At 35.1% G+C, this 24011-nt stretch overlaps 1 protein-coding gene across 1 annotated transcript in view; it reads right to left on the bottom strand.

Annotated features, from left to right (window-relative positions):
• Positions 1-1806: 1806 nt before the first annotated feature.
• Positions 1807-24011, bottom strand: part of LOC122588374 (midasin-like) — a 41602-nt gene continuing 19397 nt past the window's right edge. Inside the window, exons 3-48 of the mRNA XM_043760479.1 lie at positions 23604-23811; positions 22660-23513; positions 20735-22204; positions 20481-20661; positions 20290-20355; positions 19796-19878; positions 19454-19702; positions 18616-18751; positions 18457-18542; positions 17790-17875; positions 17325-17466; positions 17165-17236; positions 16969-17089; positions 16729-16877; positions 16201-16314; positions 15944-16093; positions 15472-15675; positions 15203-15391; positions 14986-15087; positions 14665-14895; positions 12839-12961; positions 12579-12660; positions 12358-12488; positions 12113-12277; positions 11833-11908; positions 11642-11754; positions 11373-11452; positions 11168-11281; positions 10455-10523; positions 10199-10346; positions 9953-10104; positions 9418-9530; positions 9023-9318; positions 7948-8202; positions 7639-7836; positions 7391-7549; positions 6881-7105; positions 6503-6799; positions 6278-6421; positions 5964-6158; positions 4163-5884; positions 3354-3635; positions 2850-3029; positions 2661-2759; positions 2210-2335; positions 1807-2103 (exon numbers count right to left, since the gene is read on the bottom strand). Of these exons, the coding sequence (XP_043616414.1) occupies positions 2071-2103; positions 2210-2335; positions 2661-2759; positions 2850-3029; positions 3354-3635; positions 4163-5884; positions 5964-6158; positions 6278-6421; positions 6503-6799; positions 6881-7105; positions 7391-7549; positions 7639-7836; positions 7948-8202; positions 9023-9318; positions 9418-9530; positions 9953-10104; positions 10199-10346; positions 10455-10523; positions 11168-11281; positions 11373-11452; positions 11642-11754; positions 11833-11908; positions 12113-12277; positions 12358-12488; positions 12579-12660; positions 12839-12961; positions 14665-14895; positions 14986-15087; positions 15203-15391; positions 15472-15675; positions 15944-16093; positions 16201-16314; positions 16729-16877; positions 16969-17089; positions 17165-17236; positions 17325-17466; positions 17790-17875; positions 18457-18542; positions 18616-18751; positions 19454-19702; positions 19796-19878; positions 20290-20355; positions 20481-20661; positions 20735-22204; positions 22660-23513; positions 23604-23811 (10470 nt within the window). The 3' untranslated portion in view covers positions 1807-2070. The remainder of the gene's footprint in view (positions 2104-2209; positions 2336-2660; positions 2760-2849; positions 3030-3353; positions 3636-4162; positions 5885-5963; positions 6159-6277; positions 6422-6502; positions 6800-6880; positions 7106-7390; positions 7550-7638; positions 7837-7947; positions 8203-9022; positions 9319-9417; positions 9531-9952; positions 10105-10198; positions 10347-10454; positions 10524-11167; positions 11282-11372; positions 11453-11641; positions 11755-11832; positions 11909-12112; positions 12278-12357; positions 12489-12578; positions 12661-12838; positions 12962-14664; positions 14896-14985; positions 15088-15202; positions 15392-15471; positions 15676-15943; positions 16094-16200; positions 16315-16728; positions 16878-16968; positions 17090-17164; positions 17237-17324; positions 17467-17789; positions 17876-18456; positions 18543-18615; positions 18752-19453; positions 19703-19795; positions 19879-20289; positions 20356-20480; positions 20662-20734; positions 22205-22659; positions 23514-23603; positions 23812-24011) is intronic.

Genomic DNA, 24011 nt, shown 5'->3' with positions numbered 1-24011 from the left:
CTTTATATAATTGTGTAATATTCCATAAGAAAGGTAAAATTTAAAGTTGTTCATGTGAGTATACATAGCCAGAAAAAATAAACATTCACGTTTGAAATAAAATTACGTATATGGTCATTTTTTGGAATGTATATTTTAATTTAAACACCTACATAAAAATTTTATTTATTTGGTCAATAAATTCTTACCATAAACTTATTTGGTATGAAACAAAAAAAACCAAATAATATCCTACCAAGTGTCATTCCAAAACTCATCATTATTATTGACAATGTTCATTTTCTTCCCAAATAAACACTTAAATTGATTAAAAAATTGTATATTTAAGATGAGAAAAACAAATTTTAGCTCTTAAAATAAATGAGACATACTTCAAAATTCAGAGTTAGTAAATTATTTGGCGAATCCTTCCATAATAAAGGAAAGATCGCTTTTACTTGATACAAACTTAAGCACCATTTTCACAAATTTAAGTCTTCGTGTTACATCAAAACAAGATACATAAAATAGATTTGAGGGATTGAATATAACAATGTGAATCGTTTCCTAAACAACTTTAACAGTTCAACATCAAAATCATATCAAATTGACTAACTATAATTCATAATTCCAATCTATAACAGAATTCACATTAAGTCAACACATTTTCTAATTCCAAACAATTTAGTTTAGGCTTAGTATGTTTTAGAGTAACATTTGTCATGATATTATTGGATGTTGTTGTTCTTGCTAAATAAATTAGGTGTTAAGGATTAAATGACTATATAGGTAATTTATTATGTAGGTGTCTAATATAGGATGTACACTCTAAGATATGACCATGTACCTAAATTTTATTGATCATCATCACGGTAAGGTAAAAGGGAGGAGATTCCTTCAAAGAACCCTAGTCATGTTAGGGTAATCTTAACCCTTGATGAAAATCAAAGGCCGAACACAACTTACAACTTTCATCGTACCGTGCTCTCCAAAGAGCAACTCTTCTCAAGATTTCACTCAAAAGGATTCAAAGATAATCATTGAATCTTGATTTTCAATCAAGAGTCAAGATAAGTTGAGGATAACTTGAGAAATCCTCTCCCTAAGGTAAAAAAAAAAAAGAAAAAGAAAATCATATATGTTGTTACCAGCCTCCTTCACACCTGAATTCCACACATGATGAATAGAATACCCACCATGAATGTGAGGAAAGACAACACGAATGCTCATGCTATCAACAACATATTAGACATCCCCAAAACAAATTGTTTTCTATTGAGTTTGGAAAAGAAAAACTTTTCAAAGAGACAAAAATTATTGGCGAAAATATTCTCTCTTACAAGAATTTGTAAAAGTGAAGTACAAATGTACCACATTATACGAAAGTACATCATTCTAAACTCAACATTATAGGAAAGTACATCTATATCATTCTAAACTTCAATATCAATATTATATATCTAGGGATAAGTACCTGAGAATGTAATAAACTATGCACAAATGTTTATGTTGTGTAATGAACTACTTGAATGTTTATTGTATGTAATGAACTACTTGGATTTATCTGACCAATCAAAAAATTACAAGTGGCAGCTTATATGGGTGCCATACCCGGGTACATCTAATAACCAGGATTTGAAAGTTCATTAGATATAATAAACATCCAAATAGTTCATTACACAACAAAAATATTCGTGCATAGTTCAATTACATTCCCAGATACTTATCCCTTATAATGAAAATAGATGAATATAGAATTTCATACTTCCGAGTTCAGTGGAATGCATGCAAACAAGATAAAAAAGACATCACAACGTAGTCAAAACGTACAAAATGGAGGCTTCTGCGCTTTTTCTTATACCATATATTATTGTTAGGGTATATATATAAACTGGTATAAAACTTTTTATGAGGAAAGCCTATACATATAATCATCATCTTAACTTCTAAAACACTAACTACAATTGTTTTCCTTTCCTCACCATAATACAAACCCCAATCATTTCATGGTCAAAATTGCATGTGAATGCGCTGTCAAAATCCTCAAGTTCAGGTAAAAGCCACCAAGAAATGGATGTCGTTTAGATGGACTTAAGCGCCTGAATGTTGCATAAGCTCAAACCACTGCAATTGGGTAGTGTAAGAATCAAGGTGGTCAACAAATATCCCAAAAATGAGAATCTATACAGTATACAAGAAAAGAAAAGAAGATGAAATATTCATAGCTTACTTGTCTTAATAAATCAGCAAGTGTTCTCGGAAGAGTTTCAATGTCCTTCAAGATGACGTAGAAGGGGAATGGGAAGGAATCCATATATTTTACCAGGCGACACTTTCCAGTTTCAAACGAAGCTTCCTGAAAATAGGAACACAAATAAACATCAATACTTGATATTTTCAAGTTCCAAGTACCCCGGAATCCATATTAACAACACTATTACAGCCATAGTGGGGCAGCACCATTATAATCAGATGTGGCTTAATCAGCAAGGTGTGGCAAACTTTAGGTGGTTATATGCATTAAATAAAACTGGAAAGACTTCATAATATTTGTAGCTGTTCAACAGGCTCAACTCGTTTGACACACTCACTGTTTTAATTAAACTGTTGGGTTTATAACGTTTAAGATATCAAGTCGACACATGCATAAGCTAACGAGTAAACAAAAGGAAGCATCATACCAAAACGTCAGTTATTGATTCCTTTGGGTTATCCAAAAGCAAAAAAGCAACCATTCGTCTCTTGCTCAAAATGTCTCGAACGCAACGCTTCAGATTCTCCTAAACATACAAAAGATATAGGAATCAATCAGTAAGTAGAAGGTAGAAATCGACGTTGAGATATCTGACTACTAACGACAATAAGGGTACCTTCTCATGGAGACGACCATCAGCTATGATTAAAACAAGCTGCTCTAAAAAATTTTGTCCAGATGATAATCGAGCATTCAATACCGCCGAATCCAACGTATTATTCAAATATCTCAGAAGGTCAACCATGGGTTCATCGGCTATCGTGTTCTCTTGCTTAAAAGTCAGACTCGAGAGCATCTAAACATGTTAAGAAGACCCAGTCAATAACAGTGCACAAAAATATCAAATTAAGTTGATTAGTTGACTATCTTAAATGAGTATGGATGTAGTCTCAAAACGTCTTGGGTTTGAGATGCAAAAAGGGTTAGCACGCAGCTTGTTGCCTGTTGGCCTTCTATTTCTCTGTAAAGTGTTGTCGATTCAATATATAAATATATATATATATATATATATTTATAAATTCTTTGAATATAAACGTTTAGAAGAATGGCCTAATGGGTGCATTGACAATAGATCCATTTAACAAAGTTAACCAGATTGCCACCTTCCTAAAATACTAACCTTAATTCCAGATTCCCCGGTGAAGGGCTGATCAAAGTCGTGTAGTAATTGTATATTTCCCTTTTCCCCAAAGCTTGCTACTGCTAAGTTTCCTACTTCTAGTTGAGACATTGCACGGCAAACTGTCACCAAAGCTTCAATAGCAACATTCCCGCAATTATTCTCTGACATGCTGCGGGAATCATCGATAGCAATCACAACTTGATAGTTACGCTTATTAGGCCGTGTCCGTCTCAACCATATTTTATCTTTCCGGTAGTGACTTGCAATATATGGTATTACCTGGAAATCACCAATATAGTTATTAAAGAAACCACGAGAAATATTTAAGGAATAGGCAAGAAGTGGCAGAATTAAAAATCATTTGCTTTGAATTCTCTCATTCAAAATAATATTATTTTCGTAAGGGGTAACTAGCATTTTACTCGCGCAATGCGGCGGCGGTGGTGGTGGTGTGACGGGTGGTGGCGGTGTTGTTATTATTATAAAATTAATTAATGTAAAAGGGATAATGTAATTATTTTAGGAGTTGATATGTCTATGTTATAAATTATTTCATTAAGGGTATTATATGTATTTTAAGTGGAAATGTTTAATTTAATGAATAAAATAGAGAAAACTATTAATTCATTAAGGGTAGAATGGTCTTTTTGTCTGGGGACATTTTTATAAGAGAGAGTGTGATAATTTTTATAAAGTATTATAGAAGTATAGATAAATGTTGGCAGGAATCCTATATAATCATACAAAATTAACCAGTACCCAACCTGCCTTGCTACCTTTAAAACAACGTGCCAAAAAATTTATACCTTTTTCATGTTTATCCGTTTTCCAGTCTTATAGTCCCCTTGTAGCTTGCTAGCAAGAGTTGGTTCCATGACCAAACGCAGCTGTTCAGCCAACTCCTGAGACAATCTTGTTGTCTGCATCTCATATTTTCTCCATAGAGCAGTAGCAGAATCTCTCATATCACTAGACACATCTTTAAAATTGTGGGCTATCCCCATATCATCATCAGCAACAGAAAGTTGTCCCCACTGGCGTATGTCCTCTGTCATATAAGACCTTTTCATGTATACCGAACTCTCTAGATGACTACGATCATCATCTTTAGAAGGGTTGAAAATTTCAGGAGTTTCATCAAAATTCTTTGTTTTTTCGACTTCTATCTTTTCATTAACCGTATTTCCAATGTTTAACGGATAATTCTTAACGGGACGGGATTCAAGGTGTTGTTCTTCAATGTCCAAATCAGAATTATCTTTCTTTTCGATGGTTCCAACATCAGCGTCACCATCAGTAGGCTCTTTTTCATCAATATTTTTATCAATCTGGTCAGCTGCGGCCGGCCCAAGTGCCTGCGCGGTTCCTTTCTCCAACCCAGAAGTAAAACCATACTCATCTGCAAGTGCATCTTCATCTCCACCATCCGAATCATCCATAGGATCAGCTTCCTTCTCTTCCAAATCAACCGACACTTTTGCTCGTTCTTTCCAACCATCAAGTGCATCACCAATATTACGAAATGGGTTTGGATCGTTTTTCTGAAAAGATGAAGGATCAAGCTCAGGCAATTGACTAACATGCTCATCATTTAGTTTCCCACCCTTTGATGAATCAGCTACTGTAATTTCATTCTTTGAAGAATTAGGTAAACCTTGTATAGGAGCCAAATCACTTTGAACATCGTTGCTATTGGACCAAGCAACTTCGGGTGCAACATCTCTAGTCGATGCTTCATTTGACCCACTATTTGGCAGAGTGGCGGATTCATTATTTTGCTGGTGTTCAGTACCAAAATCATTGGCAAGCGGTGCAGCGAAATCTTTTTTAGGTACCTCCAGATTATCATTGGTTTTCTTTTCTTGGTTATTTTCTTCAGTATCCATATCAGAATTTTCAGTATGTGTCTCAAACTCGGTTTCATCCTGGTTTTCTTGATTAATCTCTTCTTCACCATCGCCAATATCTGCTATTTCGTCCACCCTTTCTGTTCCACCATCTTCATTGTCATCAACATCATCTTGCTGATTCATGTCAAGATCATCATCACAATCCACCAGAGGCTGTATTTCTGTAGGTTCAGTAAACACTTCATCTTTATCTACATTCATATCATCCGTATCACTAAATAGGTCTCCGTTTTCATCATTTTGTTTGTTTAATTCATCAGGATCCAACTGCCCGGTTTCATCAGTAGTTGCCAAATCATCTTCTTTACCTCTAAGCTCTCTACCACCAGGATCATTATCCTTGACTGATGGTCCAGTCTCATATTTTTCATTTTCCGCGAGATTTTCATCATTTTCATCATCTTCATTATCCTGGAGTTTCTCATCAATAATTTCACTGTTATCTCCAGTCTTTCCACAGACAGAATCCAGCTGCGGCTCCTCATTTTCATCATCGTTGTCATACTCATTTTCATCCTCACTGACACTTAACGCATCAGCATTAAAATCCTGTTCCATCTCTATACCTTTATCATTTTTACTCGGAACGTCATTCAAGGCACCTTGTTCGTTATCAGCCTACAGTAACAAACATTAAATAAATTTATAGCAGAACCATACTCAATCGAATACTAAGTAGGTCATATGTCACAGGTACCTTTTCAGTTCCAAGTAGCTGATCTTCATCTTCTATCTGTTCACTGACATCTTTAATCCCAGCACCCTCCCCCATACCAGTCCCAGTTGCATCTTGAGGACCATTATCTTCCTCCTGGTTTTCGGCAGAGCATCCAAAACCTTGCGAATATAAGGAAGCGAATATCTCCGCGAGTGCATGAGTAACCATAGACAACTGCATCACAGAATTTTCAAATCTCAATTATAATATCCTAGAATTGCATCTTTATATCATATTTAAAACATTAGGTGTTTAAAAAATCAAAACATTGGTGGATAAGTAACCCAACTTACATTTCTATGAGCCAGCATAAAGTCATTTAGAAGACCATTGCCAAAGGTAATCATTAAGTCCAATAACGAATGCAGATGTTTCAGTTGTGCTTCAACAAGAATCATGCTCGTATCTTCATTCCGATAGAGGTTCAAGAGTTTCCGCTGGATAAGTAAAAATCAGATTAAACATGAGTGGTTAAAATAAGTTCAAAACTACAAATCACAAAGTTAGAAGGCACATACAGCAAAGTCGAGAGTTTTCACTAATTCATCATGTATAGTGTGCAACTGCAGATTCTCTGCTCTAGAAGCAAATAAAACTTGCCACGTATCGATGTATCCAAAGTAATCTTCTGAAGGGTCTACCACACTATTGACCAAGTTAACTCGTTCAAATCCGTCGACAATGTGTTTACATGCTTTCCTAAGCGACTCATTGAACCGAGCTTTAGCTTTCAAAATCTCATCAACATCTTGAACTTTTACTGATTTATTCATTGCTTCCAAAGCAGAATTGTAGTAACTATCTAAAAGGCTTGCCTGAGACATTAAAATGTCGCATAAATTGCATATGAGATTAGAATGCACGCCAAATATAAATTTTAATGCAAAATAACACACCTTGGCGAAGATATCCTCGAAATGGTCAAACAGAACATCGTGTGCTAATACTTCCTGCACATCTTGATTATGAATAGCATGCAATTGCTCTTTAAAATCCCAGATTAATAAAAAGTTCTGTTGAACAAACTGTTCCATTTGATTTGTAACACCAAACGAATACAGTACAACTGATGTACTAATTAGACTGCCGCAATCACCAAAAAGATAATTATCTAGCAAGTCCTGTCGGCATAGATAATGTTAGCGTTGGAATATAGAAAGATATAGGATTGACATCAAATATAACGATAAGTCGATGACAATAGATAAGATAATAAAAAAACGAGCTATTTCAAAGTTGAAATAAAAATATGTCTGCTATCATAAAAGATGATTATATTCCACGAAATGTGTAAGAAAAATTAGAATTACCTAAAACATAGATTTTTAATGAAACAGTTAAAATAAGACTATTCTTAAGACACTATTAATTTTCACTATGATAGACTTTAATGATAAATGTAGTACCTTAGATTTCTTGAAGTTGAAAACAAACTTCTCTAGAAAAAGGCGAATCTGCCTAGCAGTCATTCCAACACTTTGACAATTGTTTAAATGACTGCTTTCAATAACCGTTAGCAACAAGCATTCATCATTTAAAGTGTTGCACATAGCATCAAACAGTTGCTGCAACAGTAAATTGAAACATGAGCATCATCATAAAGTTTAGTAATCATTATTATGAAGATATGAAGTCAATTGCAACAACAAACAACCTTCTGTCGCCTCATGCAGTTAAAAACGATACCCTGATTGCGAGATAAGGAGTACCCAGATCTACTCATAAACAAGTTCTGGAGTGGCGAACTACGTTTCTTTAGGCGTTCCAAGCCCTCAGCAAGTTCATAGGCCGCAGCTCTATGTAGTTTTTGTATCCCAACAAGACGATCAAGGTAAGAAAAAGACTTATTAACCTACACAGAAAATAAGGTCAATCACTGAATTGAATAGCATAAACTATACAATGCATTGCGATACAGATGTGAGCATCTTTACGAAGAAATAAATTAGGCTAATTAAATTACCTCCTTAAGTGTGAAATCCTTCTCAAAACTAGAGCAGACTTGTCGAAAATGGTCCAGGGAAGATAAACTCTTAAAGAAGTACTCATTTGCACTTTTCCAATCAATTCCAAGATCTATGGGAGAATTTTGAGCCTTTTCTAGGGCAATAACATCAAGATTTCCAGAGGATAATCTGTTTTCTTTAAGTAGCAAATGCTCCATTATATAGGACGGTTGGAGAAACCATCCGCTTGATTCATTTGCCATGGATTTATCCTAAAATAACAACAACAAAAAAAAACATTCGGAGAGAGTAACATGCGAGAAATAACATGCGGAGAGAAGAAACTATCTTGCATCAACATTCGGAGAGAGTAACATGCGAGCAATAACAGCCTTCCAACAAAGCAAAATGGACTTTTAACTTTAGGGAGGCCAAATGGGTAGAATGAAAAATTAGCTAAATAGAGTAAGGTCAAGTCCCCAAGTATCTAGAATAAAACCTCAAAACTATTATGATAATAAAAAAACTAGTCTACAATGAGTAATACAAGATATACAATCATATCCAGCAAAATCTTTTATATAAATAAAACAAAATTGTTATGACATCATTAATTCCTAAACAATGCTTACTTGTCATCATTAGACTTTTTTATATTAATTATTTCTTTTTTAGTCTTGATTTATGACATCATCCTATTTAAAGTTTAAATCATTTTTAATTAATTTATGATTTATTTTTTTTCTAGCTTAACTCTCATGTAAATTAAAATGTAATTATCAATTTTTTTTTCTCAAAACGACTATTTGCCAATTTTGGGTTAATAAGGTCTTTATATTTATTCGAAATATAAGGTATATTGTTCCGAGGTTATGGAACTATCCCAAATTCTTAAACATAAACCTATCTTAATATTATAAAACTTTTATTACTAAACCCGGGTTGAACCTGGGTTGATTAGCTAGTAATTGATTATAAAAGGATATGAAGTTTTTCAGGACACATCAACCTGTTTTGAGCTCACCCACCCAGTTCATCACCTTGCTTCATACAAAGAATTGATTTTAACTAAGAAAGCAATATTTGTGGTACCTCATTGAATGTTGACCTATGCTTGGACAATCCAAAACTATCCAATAAATTTAGTAATTTAGAGAGAGCCTTAGCAGATTTATCCTTAGACAATCCACAAGCATCCAATAGCTTAAGTAGTTCAGAAAGAGCCCTTCGTTTTTGTGAACTCTTCTTTTCATCCTTCCATAGTTCACCGCAACCAATTACATTGGAGATGATGTTTTCAAATCTTAGCTGAACTTGTGTCCACTCTTTCTCAGGAACACCACTCGCAACTTTAGAATCTATAAACTTGCTGACAACATCTATATCGCCTGCGCAGATTAATCCGGAGTTAATAACAATCCATAAAATTTTTAAAAAAAGAAGGAAAAACAAACACAAAAATGTGAAAGCGGTTACAGATAAAATACCTTTGGCTTCCTCCAAGAAGACAAATGGGTAGTCGGACTTGGCAGCCTTTGCAAGGCGTATATCTTCCAACGTAAGATCCACTCTGTTTCTCCAAGTAGATGGCCATAAGAATCTGTACACAAATAACAGGAAGTGAAACAAAAGCCACGAGAGCCGCTATGTAGCTACTATAACAACAACAGAGCAATGGTCCTCTCCGTCGTCGTAAAGTAGTCCCCGCGAAGCTTTCGGGAAGAGGGGTGTTAACATAACAGTAGAAGTGGGTAATGGGGTTCGATCAGAAATGAACAATAACAATATTATTACAGTATTTATAATAACCTTTGAATACAACATGTTAAAAGATTGTACATATTAAAACAAGACTCGGGTAACATTTAACATCTTCCAAGTTTAACTAACTTGTTTTTATCTGAAAAGTTGAAGATAAAACACAACCCATATTGACTAATACATACGCACAAGAACTGAAAATGCAATTTCCAAATAATATTAGTCTAGCAAATCTAGGAATGAACCAACATATTGAAGTACCTTCTTTTGTTACTGAATTGAGTTTCAAGAACTCGCTTGTATTTCTCAAAGGAGTTACTAAAAACAGTTCGATCATGAACTGCTAATGTTTGTAATTCACTTCGAGCTGATGTTTGATTCAGAATAGGCAGTACTGGTTGCTTTAGCACATCCTGTGACATTAAAATGTATAAGGGTCAACAAAAGGGATTATCACTAATTCGCTCCCTTAAACCCTATTAAATTAATCTAAAGGTTGACGCTCACAGTATACTTCTGAATAAGCTTTTTGAATTTCTCGCGCATCCGTTTTGAGCTTTCCATCGTCTCAGTACGTTCCCATTTACACAATTTCAGGAGATCTTTCATCTCCCCCTCAACACTCTTCCTATGAGATGCCAATTGCTCCAGTATACTGGAATAGGAAAAATATAAGGGTAGTATGCAAAACTTATGTAATATCTGAAAACCTTGATTAAATAATATATACAAATTAAACTTTAATGCATGAATGATGACTTACGTAGGCAAGAATTGAATATAGAAGCCAAAAGTATTATAGAGAATCTTCAAATTGTCCTCATGACCACGACTGCAGCATATAAAAAAACATAACAAAGGCCTTCATAAAACAATCTAATAGGGGACTGTGAAACTGGTAAAGTGTTAGGACAGCCTTAGCCTTAAGCACAACGGAAGCAATTAAACAAGAAGATAAAACATAGAATAAATAGACGACACACGAGATTTTATTAAACTCTTGAACCATTAGATTACAATTACAATGAAAGGTATATATAGGAGAACAGCTAGGGTTAGAAACTTGGTCCCAAGGAAACCTAAACAGGCCTCCTTAATAGATTGGGCCTTCTGGCCAGCAAGCCTTCAAACCCAACATAAAGTTACTACCAGGGATGGAAAAACACAATTTCAGGAGGTGGCAATTCCGATTGATTTACTTGTGTAACCCCTTTACTTATAAACTTGTCCACCTGGGTTGTATGTATTCTTATAGATCAGCAAAACATATATCAGCTAAAAAGGAACAGAAAAACGGGTTGACTTAATGCATACAACCTCCGTAATTTTACTTTTGCAACAAAATCAGACAAGTAAATCTAACCACCAGAAAAACCATGCATCCATATATACCGTTGCACCTTTGTTATACTTATCTTCCTCTTATTAAAGCAAATTCCCCAAAGCTACATTATGGAAGGCAGAATAAAGACAAACCTTAAAGTAGAATTTCGACTTATCGCAGAACTGATGTGGCCATGGAAGGCAAACACAAGCTGAAGACGCTTTTTAAACTCACCAATACTGGAAGTCTGAAAGAACTCCACTAAACTGCATACAATAAATGTATGTAGATATGTTAGTAATCTTTAACGTCTTTATCTAGAATTTACCCTTAGTTAAATCTAAAGTATCTACTTGCCTCTGTATCGTGGTCTGCTTATATACATTAGTATCAGTAGAATGACTTTGCCAAAGAACCGAGTATAAAGGAAACCATAGCTGCAGGAGAACACCAGTAATAAATTCGTTACATATCAACAAAAACATATGACAAAATTTACACGAACAAATATATAAACTAATAAGACGGACAAAACTAAATAAGAAAACATGCATCCATAAATTGTTATGTTCAAGCAACAAATCTAAAAAAGTATTCAAAAGGTTGATTGAATTAAACAATTTTACCTGGCCAGCATTTACATCAAACCGAGCTTGAACTTCATCAATTAACGCAGGCCACGTCTCAAATTCCATTTTCTGCCACGAAGACACAAGAGAAGAAAGAGGATCTACTTGATCTGAAAATTAGGAAAAGGGAAATTGAATGAGAGCCTTCAAGGATATCAAGCTTGTCTCAAGAAGATGTAAAAGCTTACCAGATAGAAGGGACTTTGAAACAGTTGCTTGAAGGTTCCCAACTCTATTAAGTAAAAACTGCAAGCCTGACATAGCCTATAAAAAAAATAACAAATTACATATACAACGCTGCGAGCAGAAAGGACAAAAAACCAGCTATGCAAAGGACCAGCTGTAGCAATTTAAGAGCAAAATCTACATAGTATTTCCATGTACACTTTAAGAATCACTTTGATAACGTTTCTTTTCATTTTTTTTTTCATAATTATAATCGGGAAAAAAAAAGTAACTGTCTACAACCTTAGCAAGAGGGGTGTTCATAGGTATAGACAAGATCATATCAATCACATCCATAATTTTCTGAAGAGCATAGTCATCCTCCCGTTCACTTAGAAGATAGAAAATTTGTTTTTGAAGATTTATCAATGGATCCACCATCTTCACCAACATGGAAGAATTTGAATCCTATATGAATGAACTGGAACGGTTAAGAACATTAAAGTATATGGCATAACTAAATGAAAGGTATATATAGCATATAAAACCTTGTAGAAGTTGTAAGCATTTCTCAGTTGATGAGATGAAACAGACATCTGATCACGCTCCAAGCAAAGCCGCAGTACATGTTCTGGGATAAGCTTAGCGTCCAAACTCGAGCATAATAGGCCCTCTAGATCTAATAATAGGCGTAATAATATAAGATGTGTATCCTATTTGCAGATAGACACATGTGGACTATCATCATACAAATCACAAAATGAATCACCTTTTATTACTCTTGTACCCAGCTCATAAGAGTCCAAGAAAGAACGCAGCCTATCAGAATCAGATACTTGAACTGATCCAGCCTGAGTAAAAGCAACATTTAAAAGCCATTTCAATGTACTGAACTAGAGATTACAAAATGCCGGGTCGAGTAGCTGACCAAAACAGGGCCCGTTATAAAGAGGTACTTGGGCTTTATTTCCCATCTATACACTTATATCTTTTGATATAACAAGTCAAAGGTTCAAATAGTAGACTCACCACTTGAAAGAGATCGGATGAACCAAATATTGCACCATACATGCTAACCATTTTGTTCAGCATAGATTCCAACAGAAGATTCCAATCTTTTTCTAACACCTCGTTATCTTTGTCAGCATTTTTCTACATGTAGCAAGTGAATTCATAAAACATGTACCCTGAGCATAAATGTAAAAAGTGCCAACTGTTGAAGAGAAAGAGGGGATGCCATTCTTTTGTCCTTCAGACATAGTGCTACACGATTACCCAAAGACTCCCCCGCCATTTTCAGAGAGATACAAATGTTCCATTTTACTTCAGAGTTTCCAAATTCCATAATCTAGTTATCAAGATGAACCACCAATCATTCAAACTTAATTTTGGGACAAATGTGTGGTAATATGTGTGAAAACTTGCCTTTCAAAAAATAAAACGTTGTACTCATGACTTTTGCACCTAACTCTACTAAGTTTACATATTTCACTAAAAAACTGTATACTAAAAAAACATCAGGGTTTAGAAATCCACGCTACATAAATCAATATATACAATACTTTTTTTTTAACGGCAAACTATCTTACTTCTACTCCTAAACTAACTCAAATGCCTAGGATGAAACCTAGGACTTCACGAAGATACTCGAAAATACCCCCCTCCCAAGACTTGAACCCTGGTAGGAAACCCAAAGGTACAAGCACCTTACCAATGGGCCACCAACCCCATCTTTCTCCCTAATTAAACAAGGTTACCTTAAGTTTAAATTTCTTTAAAAAGTCACCTTCCTTTCAAAAATTTCCCAATAAAACTAAAACAAAGATATTAACAAGACAAACAATAAACCAAACTTATATTTCCGATTAACAATCAAATAAAATTCTTCTCTTCTCTGTATATACATTCAAATATTGCTGCTCTTTTTATTCGTCTAAAATATCATCATCCCACAAAATTAAAAAGAGATTAATATTAAAGGGTATGCATCATATAAATATCAGCATCCATAGTTCCTGTGGAGAAGTTTGAACATTAAGATTAAAGAGAAAATTGCCGGTTGCTTTTAGCATATGTGCTTATGTTTTCAGTTTCGATTTTCATGATAAGTTCTACTTTTGGTCTGAATGAACTTTCAAAATTATGCCAACAAAGTGTTTGATAAAATGTCTAAAAAAATATAAGCACTTTTAGTTATGTTTATTAGCTGAACTAATAATGCGACTGGGATATAACGTTTCCATATTTCAGGAAGGCTTATAGATGAAATTTCCTCAGTTCACATTTCATTTTCCTATTCTTTCACGATGGTATTTCCCAAGGCTCTTATTTTGTCTAACCTAATGATTCTTACCATTTCATAATCAATTATTTCATCTTCACCTTGCTTTTTAAAACTATAGACAATATAAACTGATTTCGATTGTTTTTTGGTGGTGCAGGTTACATAATATTCTACCATTTTTCAAGTGTTGCTTGTGTTGCAGGTTACATTTTTATAATTTCGATAACTTTTTGAACCTTATTTGTAAGGTTTCGTGTGGCTTTATAGTAATACACCAAAATTTCGGGACAGCTTCTATAATAACTGGTATAATATTCTGTATGGTCATTTCAAGATGGTGGAAGTTATTAGTTTGGAAGTCAAAGACTTTAACATGGAAGGTGGAGTATTAATCTGTGATTGACTTTAATGTAACCCTGCTATTAGTTTGAATGTAGCTTTCTTCTACCTTGTTTTCATTGTATTCCACTTATTGGTTTGAATTTAACCTTTACACCCCACCCCCTCCAACAACTTAACTTCGTACATCCATCCCCGCAAGAACAATGCTTGTAGCCTCAAGAAATGTTACCTTTGCAACAGATGCTACCAGTTCCTCAGAAGCCAAGTCCTGCCACTCTGAGAAAGCCTCTCCAGCAATTGAGCTTTCAAGGGTAGATACGTCCACTTCAATGACATCTTTAATATCAAAAGCACGAGGTTTGAATCTGTACTGTTGAGAATCAAGTTCTTCTTTGGTTCTAACTTGAGTTTTCATATTCATCCAGAGATTTGCAAACTTATCAAACATCCGATGCAAAAGCTGATGGACAACCAGCATAAAATAGTAAGTAAACAGTTGATCTAATCCTTGAAACAGAACAATTTTAATACAATTATAAGAAGCTATTACCTTGAACGATGAATCGTCCAGGAAATGTGCCTGAGCCACGTAATGCACCACACGAACAAAAACATTTTGATGTATTGCAGCTTTAAGTTGCAACACAGATCCCTAATACAAAAACAAAATATGTATCGGTGACCTCAGATTCCTAGAAAATATGATCAACACTAATACAAAAACGAAATATGCTGTAAGATGTATAAAAATAAGATATTCATAAAACCTCTTCATTGGTATTATTGTCTATGGTAGAAGTAACCAAAGTTTCCACCATGTTCATATCATCTTCCCCTATATAAGTAGGAAAGGCTTTATCGAAGTATGAAAGATCAGCATTGAAACTGTCCTCTATATATGAAACATCTTTTCTTGCCATGCCTCTAGGGAACCTTATAAATGAATAAATTGCGCCCTACCAAGATTTATATACAAACCAAATCAGCAAAAATAAAGTAGTATTTTTGACAGAAGCAATAAAGTAATATATATTACCAAACAAGTATCAATGTTGTCATGCCCGGCTCTATCCAAAAATGACAGCCCGGCTCTATCCAAAAATCTTTCACGTAGTTTGCTTGACAGAACCAACGACAGGCCTAATTTCATCTCATATATTGCAATTTGAACAGGTTGAGTAATGTCAACATACTCGGAGTATTCATTAGATAATCTGTCCATAAAGCGCTTTGCAGTTTTCTAAGAAGGAAGATTAGAAGGCATGTTAGCCACATACATAAGAAATGTCCACAGCGATTGATATTAAACTAACTAGTAATTGTAGCAAATGGGCAGGTAGGGAACAGATCCAATTTGGGACCATCCAGGTTGACCAAAAATCTTATGATCAAATGTAGGTTGTACATTAATGATTGAAGTAAAACTTTTTAATAATTACTCTAGTTTACCCTTTGACACATTTTACAAAGAAAACGAAAACATGAAGTGGCCAATACGTCATTGATACCTGCCAATTATGCACTTGGTCAGCAAACTCTTGCATACTCAAATTCATCATGTTGTCTAAGAGATTTAATGGTGTTGCAGCCAACTCATGAAAATCGTTCCATTCAGATATCAAATTCTTAAATTTCGCAGGATCAGAACGAAACACAACCTGAAAATGACAAGAAGCAAACCATTCAGTTGAAAAGGACACCTTTATATAACGATAGGGAAAAAGCAAAAGAAAATCATATTGATATGTGAAAATGATACTTTTACCTGTCTTTGGAGCCTGTTTCTTTCAGCTTTAAGATTATTTAGTGACTGTAGTTTCTCCTTATCAACTTCACTTAAAGAGAAACTTCCAGCTAGATACACACACTCCTGCCGCACCTGTAAGAACGATTTAAGCATTGAATTAAAAAAAGACCAAAATCATACACACCCAAATGTCTATGCGAAATATATTGGCTACACCAGAGTCATGCCAACTCCCAGCATTTATGACCATTATATGACTGGGTTCTCACTGTGACATGTACTAAGAAAATAACTGGCTTGCTTTCATTCGATGCCACCATTTGATGAAAAAACTCAAACTTATAAAATGCAAAGTCGTTATATCTGGTAATTATTATAAAATATACAAATTAAGTTTCAAAATTCATTACATCCAGAATTCTGGTTTCTATAAACATTGCCTTTAGTAACGGACTTGACTGCACCTTTTAGTGCAGCATATTTACTAACATGTGCTAGAGAGAGAGAGGGGGGGGAGAGAGAGAGAGAGAGAGAGAGAAGCCGTACTTCTATATCAAGTTCAAGTGCTGCAATCCTTTTAATCAACTGATTATATTTAAAGTTCTTCTTCACAGCTGGATCCAGCTCATCATGGCATTGTAAAAGATGATAACGTAACGTACCAATTCTTAACCAAGCAGAACCAACATTGAGAACTACATGCTCCAAAAAAGAGTGATCAGACAGCAAAAGACAACAAGGCGGAAGTACAGAATACAGATTAGTGAAGTATCATCAGTTGTTTACCTGTTGGAGTTTGGACATATAACTGATGAAGCAGTGGCTTTATAAATGAATCTTTTAAGTTCTTCAAATCATTGTGGGTTGATGATTTCAGAAGAGATAAAATTGCATTCACATCAGGTTGCTGTAATTAAAAAGATGTTAATATTCGCACCAGAATAGAAGATCTAATCACAGAGATTTTCATCATCACATTTACCTGAGCTGAAAAGAATTTGGACTTTATCGAGTAACCATCAGCTTCAAAGGACTTCTCGTGGGCAAGTATAATCTGAATGAAAAGATAAAACCAAAGACTAAGTATTTCAGTTCAGCAATATGCAAGTATGCAACATCATGACACCTAAATAAATAGTAACCTGCAGAAAGAGAGCTTGAGCAGACGACAAAAAGAAACAATAGCACTTAGCGAAGTGTGCAGAACTTTGCCAAAGACTGCAGGAAGAAACCCCAAGTTTCAACCTATGTACATTGAGATCCCTGATCCCAACTGGAATATGCCTATATTTGAACATGAAAAACAAGATTAATTAAATTAACTGTGGCAAAATATAAGCATGTTACACACTTCATTTAGTAACAAGTACCCACATGTCATAACTGGGTACATCACAAAAGATATCCTTCTCTAATATACCCTCCAAGTTCAAACCACATAGTAGACTAACTTCTATTATTTCCTTCATTATAGTATATCTTTAGAAATGATTCTTAGAATAAATAAATATCAGAGTTCCTTTTACTAATTCAAAAATGATACTAATGTAACCAAGGAAGTAACATAGAAGCATGAAATATATTTTTGGAATAGTTTGGTTGCTTACAGAATCTTGTCTAGGGTCAGTGTTGTCACTGGCTGAAATAGCATATCAGGTACCAGATCGGCATAAACATGTCGGCTCAATATTTTCTGCAGCACATCCAAAAGCAACAAAAGGTAAGTATCTAATCAAAATGATGAATCGTCCTCACCCTTTATAACATCACGAGATGGGTACCCGCGCAATGCGGCGGCGGCGGTGACGGCATCGGGTGGTGTTAGTGGCGGTGGTGGTAACGATGTGGTTATTAATCTAAAAGTAATAAACGTAAATAGTAGTGTAGTTATTTTATACTTAAGAGATGTATATTTTGTAAGTAACTTTATTAAGAATATTATAAGATATTAGGTGAAAATATTTAAATTAATTAATAAAGAAGATAAATAGTTTGGAAAAATATGTGTGTAAATTATTTTAGGAATATATTGGGTAGATTTAATGTGTGAAATAGAAATGTGTTGAAAATTAAAAATATTTTTGGTATTTTAAAGATAGAGAGTTGAAAAGTGGGTAGTTTGTTTATTAATATAGTATAGATTCAGGAATAAAGGGTTTGATGGTAATGTAAATTAAAAGGGTAAAATAAGGATTTTAAAGGTAGAGTGTTTAATTTGATAGGGGAGTAGTTTGTTTATATAGGGAGTATAGATAAGGCACCTTAGAAGCATACCTTTTCACGATGCAAATGATGCTTCCACAAAGATGTGTGCCAATTAAACCACATCTCCAGAACACTACTAGAAATGTTTGCATGTGCTGTCAAAAGATAGATTAATTATGAGTTCAAATTAAGATGTAATTGCTTTTGTAAAGAAGAAGTTGCACTGACCAGATTTGACTGAGGTCCAAGCATCAAGAATCCAAGATACTTTTTGATAGGGAGAGAAATCAGTCGGCGGCCTTGAAGAAAAGTTGATGGAATACTTCAAAGTAGATTCCAGAAGCCAACGCAAAGTAAATAAGCCCTAAAAACAAAGAAAGTAATAGATAGATTATCCATGCTCAGTCAAATAAGTCTCATAGATATATAAACACACACAATACAATGGCTGCAAATGCATGCTGCCAAAATGTTACATTTACAAAAATAAAAAACGAGATCATAAGAAAAATCTTGCTTCTTGCTGATAAAGGCCAAACCCCATTTCCTTCCAAATGAGAATATTAAAGCCCATTTTCGGAGATTAAAAAAATGGTTACATAGTAATGGCTTGTTATCTCCCAAAACCCACGACAGTAATCTGACAACACACTTATGGGTACATACTCATTAAACAAATAACGAAATTCACCTTTCAAATTGGCTTCAAAACTTCTTCCACCGAAGCATTTCATTAAATAAATAAAAAAAGGTATGGACGCAGGATATAAAAATGAAATGACTATAAATAATAATAGTGAGATAAGATGTTATTGGACGCAGGAAATGGCCGCATAAGATCAGTTAAGACCAAAAAGAACCAATTACCAAAATGACGACCGAATTATGCAAGAAATATGTAGTTTTGGGGGTCAACTTCGGTCAGAAACAAAGTCGTATCAGGCCCCAGATTTGATTTTCGGTCTGGGTAATTCCAGACCATACCCCAAATATAAAAAAAAATTAAAAATTAAGACAATCCAGATAGGCAATGTCCAACTAAAACAAATACGCTGTTAAATCTTACAGATTTAAGTTCCGTCCCATCAAGAACAACAATACTGGATAGCTCTTGAAGTAGCCGCATATCAAGTGCAAAACTAGTACAATTGATTAAAGGCATAGTTTCAATCCAGCACCCAAAGCCAGAAGGATGGCATAACATGTCATTGTCCATCATGCAACAACTCAATGATGCACCAAACAATCCTCGTTCATTAGTCCCTATACTCTTTACCAGCTTGTCTTTCTCACCATGAAACTTGCTTAGAAGTTTCTGCAAAATTAGTATAAGTGCTCCCTTTACTTTTATTGTTTTAGATCATGTTTCAGAACAAAAAAGGGTGTTACATGTGTTATACGGTTATACCTGATATATCTCCTCCATCTGTTTTATAACATCAAGGTCATCTTCATCCACTTCGCTCATGATAAATGCAGACATGCAAACACCTTCATAAAGAAAGAAAACAGATCACAATGCATGTACACATTCTCAAGGAAAATAGTTAACGGAAACTTTCAAACAATATAGAAGCAGAGCAAAGGCCGAGACAGACTCTTTCTTGTATATAAGCAAAAAAAAAAAGTATTTTCGCTTAGTATTTGATAAGACACACAGTTACTACTAGTAACCAAATCTACGGTAAAAAATCTTATGATAGAAAATCCAAGACAACTGTAATGCATTACATTGTATTATTACAATTACCTTAAATTGTAAATAAGCAAAACCAGAATTCGTATTTTCGCTTAGTATCCAAGTCACAGTTAGTTACAACAAGTAACCATATTTACAGCAGAAAACCTTATCATAGAACTATTTAACAGAGCTGTAATGCATTACATTATTTTATTACTTACCTTGCATGGCAAGAAGACGTATTTCAGGATTTGTAGAAACAGCAAATGCAATGGAGTCTTCATAGGCTACAAAAACACATGCAGTTAGATAAACAAAGAGAGGCAAAAAGCTGCATTCGTGGTGCAAGCAACATTACTCAAACTATTCAGGTGGCACAAAACAAGCTAAAAAAAAAACTATAAATATGTACTTAATTCCTGCAAGCTGGTCTCTCTTTTCCATATAGAATGACAAAGGTTTACAAGCTGCTGCTGCTTTCTGTATATCTCTTCAGAAGAAGGTGATAGCGGATGACCACCATATGCCCAAAGCAATGACTTCTGTGAATTCAAAGACCAGGAAAATCCTCTTTCCAAATTCTCCAAGGCACTCTACACAAATTGAAATCCAAATTTAGTACATGGCACACAAAGAGGTAAAAAAGAGGTTAATAAAAGTGGGCACCTGAAACGAATCTACTTCATTTGCACAGAACTTCTTTAGCTTTTTAGAATTCTTTAACAAAGAACGCCAAGAAATAAGCATGCGATCAAACTGACATAAAACTAGGTCATCCCAAGCAGACAAGTGATCATCAATGAGTTTTCTGTAAAGCTCAAAAAGCACATCAAAGAAAGGAGACTTGACAATAATATCAAGGATTCTTTCTTCAAGCCTCCTTAATGAGCGTAAGATGGGAACGTAACAGTGAGTCTTGACAGAATGCTTAAACTCACTCTCAGCATGCCACTGTTGATAACTAATCCTTAACAACTCAACACATTTAACAGCATTTGCAAGAACTCGACTGCACGACTTCAATACTGGCACATGTAAATCAGCATACTCCATATCCCTCTTCTCAGCATCATGTGCCATAAGAACCTCTTTTCTAAAACAATTCCATATGGGATGTTCCAGTTCTTTCTTCAGAAATTTTATAAATGAAGAGAAAAAAGGACAATATCTTTGTAAATGGTCACCTAACCACCCAAGCCACAAAAGATACACTTTAAGGTCGTTTTCAGTAGCAGCCTGTTCAATAGTCCAGTTAGCAGCAAACAGTAGCCTTTTATACGTGACTGCTTCATCAGATCTTGTTTGCTTAACAGATGCCAAACCTGCAACACCAGCTCTCGGGAATGTCATGTCATGCAAAGACCCTAAGTCCGTCACATATGTCTTCATGGAAACACTATGACATTGACCAAACTTTATTGGACGCAGACCAGAACCAACCCGAAACGAATGTGAGGCAATCTGAGCACTAAGATACTCCACATACATAAAATTTTGTTTAACAGAAGATTCAATCGAGTACCATACATAATCAGGTACCATCAAGGTTGTGGGCCAACCTCCAGGTAAGCATAAAGAAGAATCTGGATAGGATCTATAATGATAAAGTTCAGGCTTTGATAAATAAGAACCAACTGCTTCGTTTAATATATTTATTCCATCAAACTCGCCTAAAGAAGAGAGATATGTGTGCTCAAAGCTGACTTTCAAGCTCCAAAAAGCCTGATTTCCGTTTGTAAGAAGCCGTTGAAATAACTGTACCCACCTCATAAGCTCAAGATACGAGATGTTGACATTATGTTGCAACCCAATTTTTTTGGCGAAAAGATGTGCTTTAGCCATTGCATCAACTAGACGTTCACCAGGTATACCGGAAAGTACAAGAAACCTCTTCACATCTTTGGGTTCATCCTCACCATAGGTCCCACCAGTCAAACTGTAAGGCTGCATCATGTAGATCTCAACCCCTCTATTTCGCATAGCTCGTGAAACTTCACCATATGCAGGGTTAACCGTTAGGAACATCCGAAAACGAGGATGAGGACGAAGAACCATTGGTTTTCCTTCTACGGTACCACATTCGCTGACAGTTATCGATCCGGACTGCTCAACTAGAGAGTTGATTCTGTCAAGAACCTATATAGTAAGACAATTAAATAATAAGATGCCTGAGAGTGAGTTGAACAAAATAAATCTAAATTGATAGGTTAGGGAAGTTGGATAACAGGTTATAAACAGCTAGGGTTGAAATGAGTAATTATTTAGTACAAGTCAAAATAGAGAAAAATGGTTGGGTTCGCCAATACTTTTTTTGTCCATTTAAAATAGATGTAAAACTTCGAACAGAATAACTTATGCGGTTGTGTGCATTAGAAGTAGAATTGCGCTACTTTTAAGCTATTCAACCCTTTTGATTGATTATCCTTCCAACTAATGTGCTTGAATTAAATCGTTCAAAGATAAAACACAAGCCTAATTTGACTCATTCTGGGGCCGAAGGGCCATCGCAACTAGACATTATCAACAAAGACGCATAAAGTTATTAACAATGAGATAAAAAAGTGTTCAAAAGGCACTCTAAGAATACAAACCGTAGGGTTGCAAAGGTTTGCATTCTCCAACACAATCCATTCTCCATTCTCTATAGCCTTGATAAGCAATCCGGTTGCCCATTCAAACTTTGCAGGATACAGCAGTTTCCTCTGATCATCTTGCAGCTTCCTAACAATCTTCAGCAATCTATCAAAATCTTCACTATCATTTTCCATAGCCAACTTAAGGTCCTCAATTATATCAACTAATAAAGGAAGTGAACGGAAAATTTCCCTACTCCCGTTATCAACAGAAACAGTAACAAAACTTGCAGCACTCTGGTCAATACTTGACGTAAATGACAACCAACGGGTGATCAAGCCCTTAAGTTTTGTGGATGTATTGAGAGAGATGAATGCATTCATGTAGCGCCCAACCTGTTCAATGACCAACCGATAATGGCGAATAGCATTATATTGCTCAAAGCATCCAAGTAACTCGGATATATCAGTAGCTGATGAAAGGTTAAGTTCATTCAACACATTTCCAGTGAGCTGTGACATTAATCGTATCACAGAAGTTTTGCAGGAAGCTGTTGGTCCAACCAGCAAGACCAACCACTGATGGTTCAAACACTGAGCCACTGTTTGCAAGCTTTGACGTTGACCTGGCAAAAGTTTTAGCTCACGCCAGGATACTGCTGAAGATTGAATATTGTTTCTTTTTACACAAGTGTTTCCAATAACCAAGTTTTCTGGAGTAAGCTGTACCCGAGGGTATAAATTTATGATCGGTTTTACTCCAAAAACCTGCTCGTAGAGTTTCAAAACTTCTTGACGGTCAGTCGATGAACGCATCCGTTGGACATACACAGTGTTCAGAAAACAGTCTGTTTTCGAACTTACAGGAGCACCTAGAAAGTTAACGTTTTTTAATCCGATATTAGACACGATTCTCGAAAGATAATATAGATATATGAATGAAATGAAAAGATAGATCGAACCTTCTATGATCTGACATGAACGAATAATATCTCGTAAATTGAACTCCCATGGGGATCCAGATTGTCCAAACTTATGGTTAACCATTGTCTCCTCATACAAACGTTTATTGAATGATATCAACTTTGAAAGCAAAGGCTCTGGAACAGATGGATGCAAAGAAGTACAGATGAAGTGATGGTCTTCTTCAACCAATTCATCAACATATACCTGAAATGAAGTAGAGACATATCATCAATGATGCCTATAGCAGCGGTAAGATGGGAAGATTGGGTAACTGGTCGAAAAGAGGTGAGACTGGGTAATTTCTGGGACCGGTCAAAGCAGAATGTGTTGAACTGCCAACACCTTTATGTCCATGTATTTTAGTTACAAAGAATCAATGTATACAAAATCAAACATAAGATACA

This window comes from Erigeron canadensis, chromosome 2, assembly GCF_010389155.1.
Source record: "Erigeron canadensis isolate Cc75 chromosome 2, C_canadensis_v1, whole genome shotgun sequence".
Lineage (NCBI taxonomy): Eukaryota > Viridiplantae > Streptophyta > Magnoliopsida > Asterales > Asteraceae > Erigeron > Erigeron canadensis.
The sequence above is the reverse complement of the archived record's forward strand: the minus strand, read 5'-3'. Positions and strand labels throughout refer to the sequence as shown.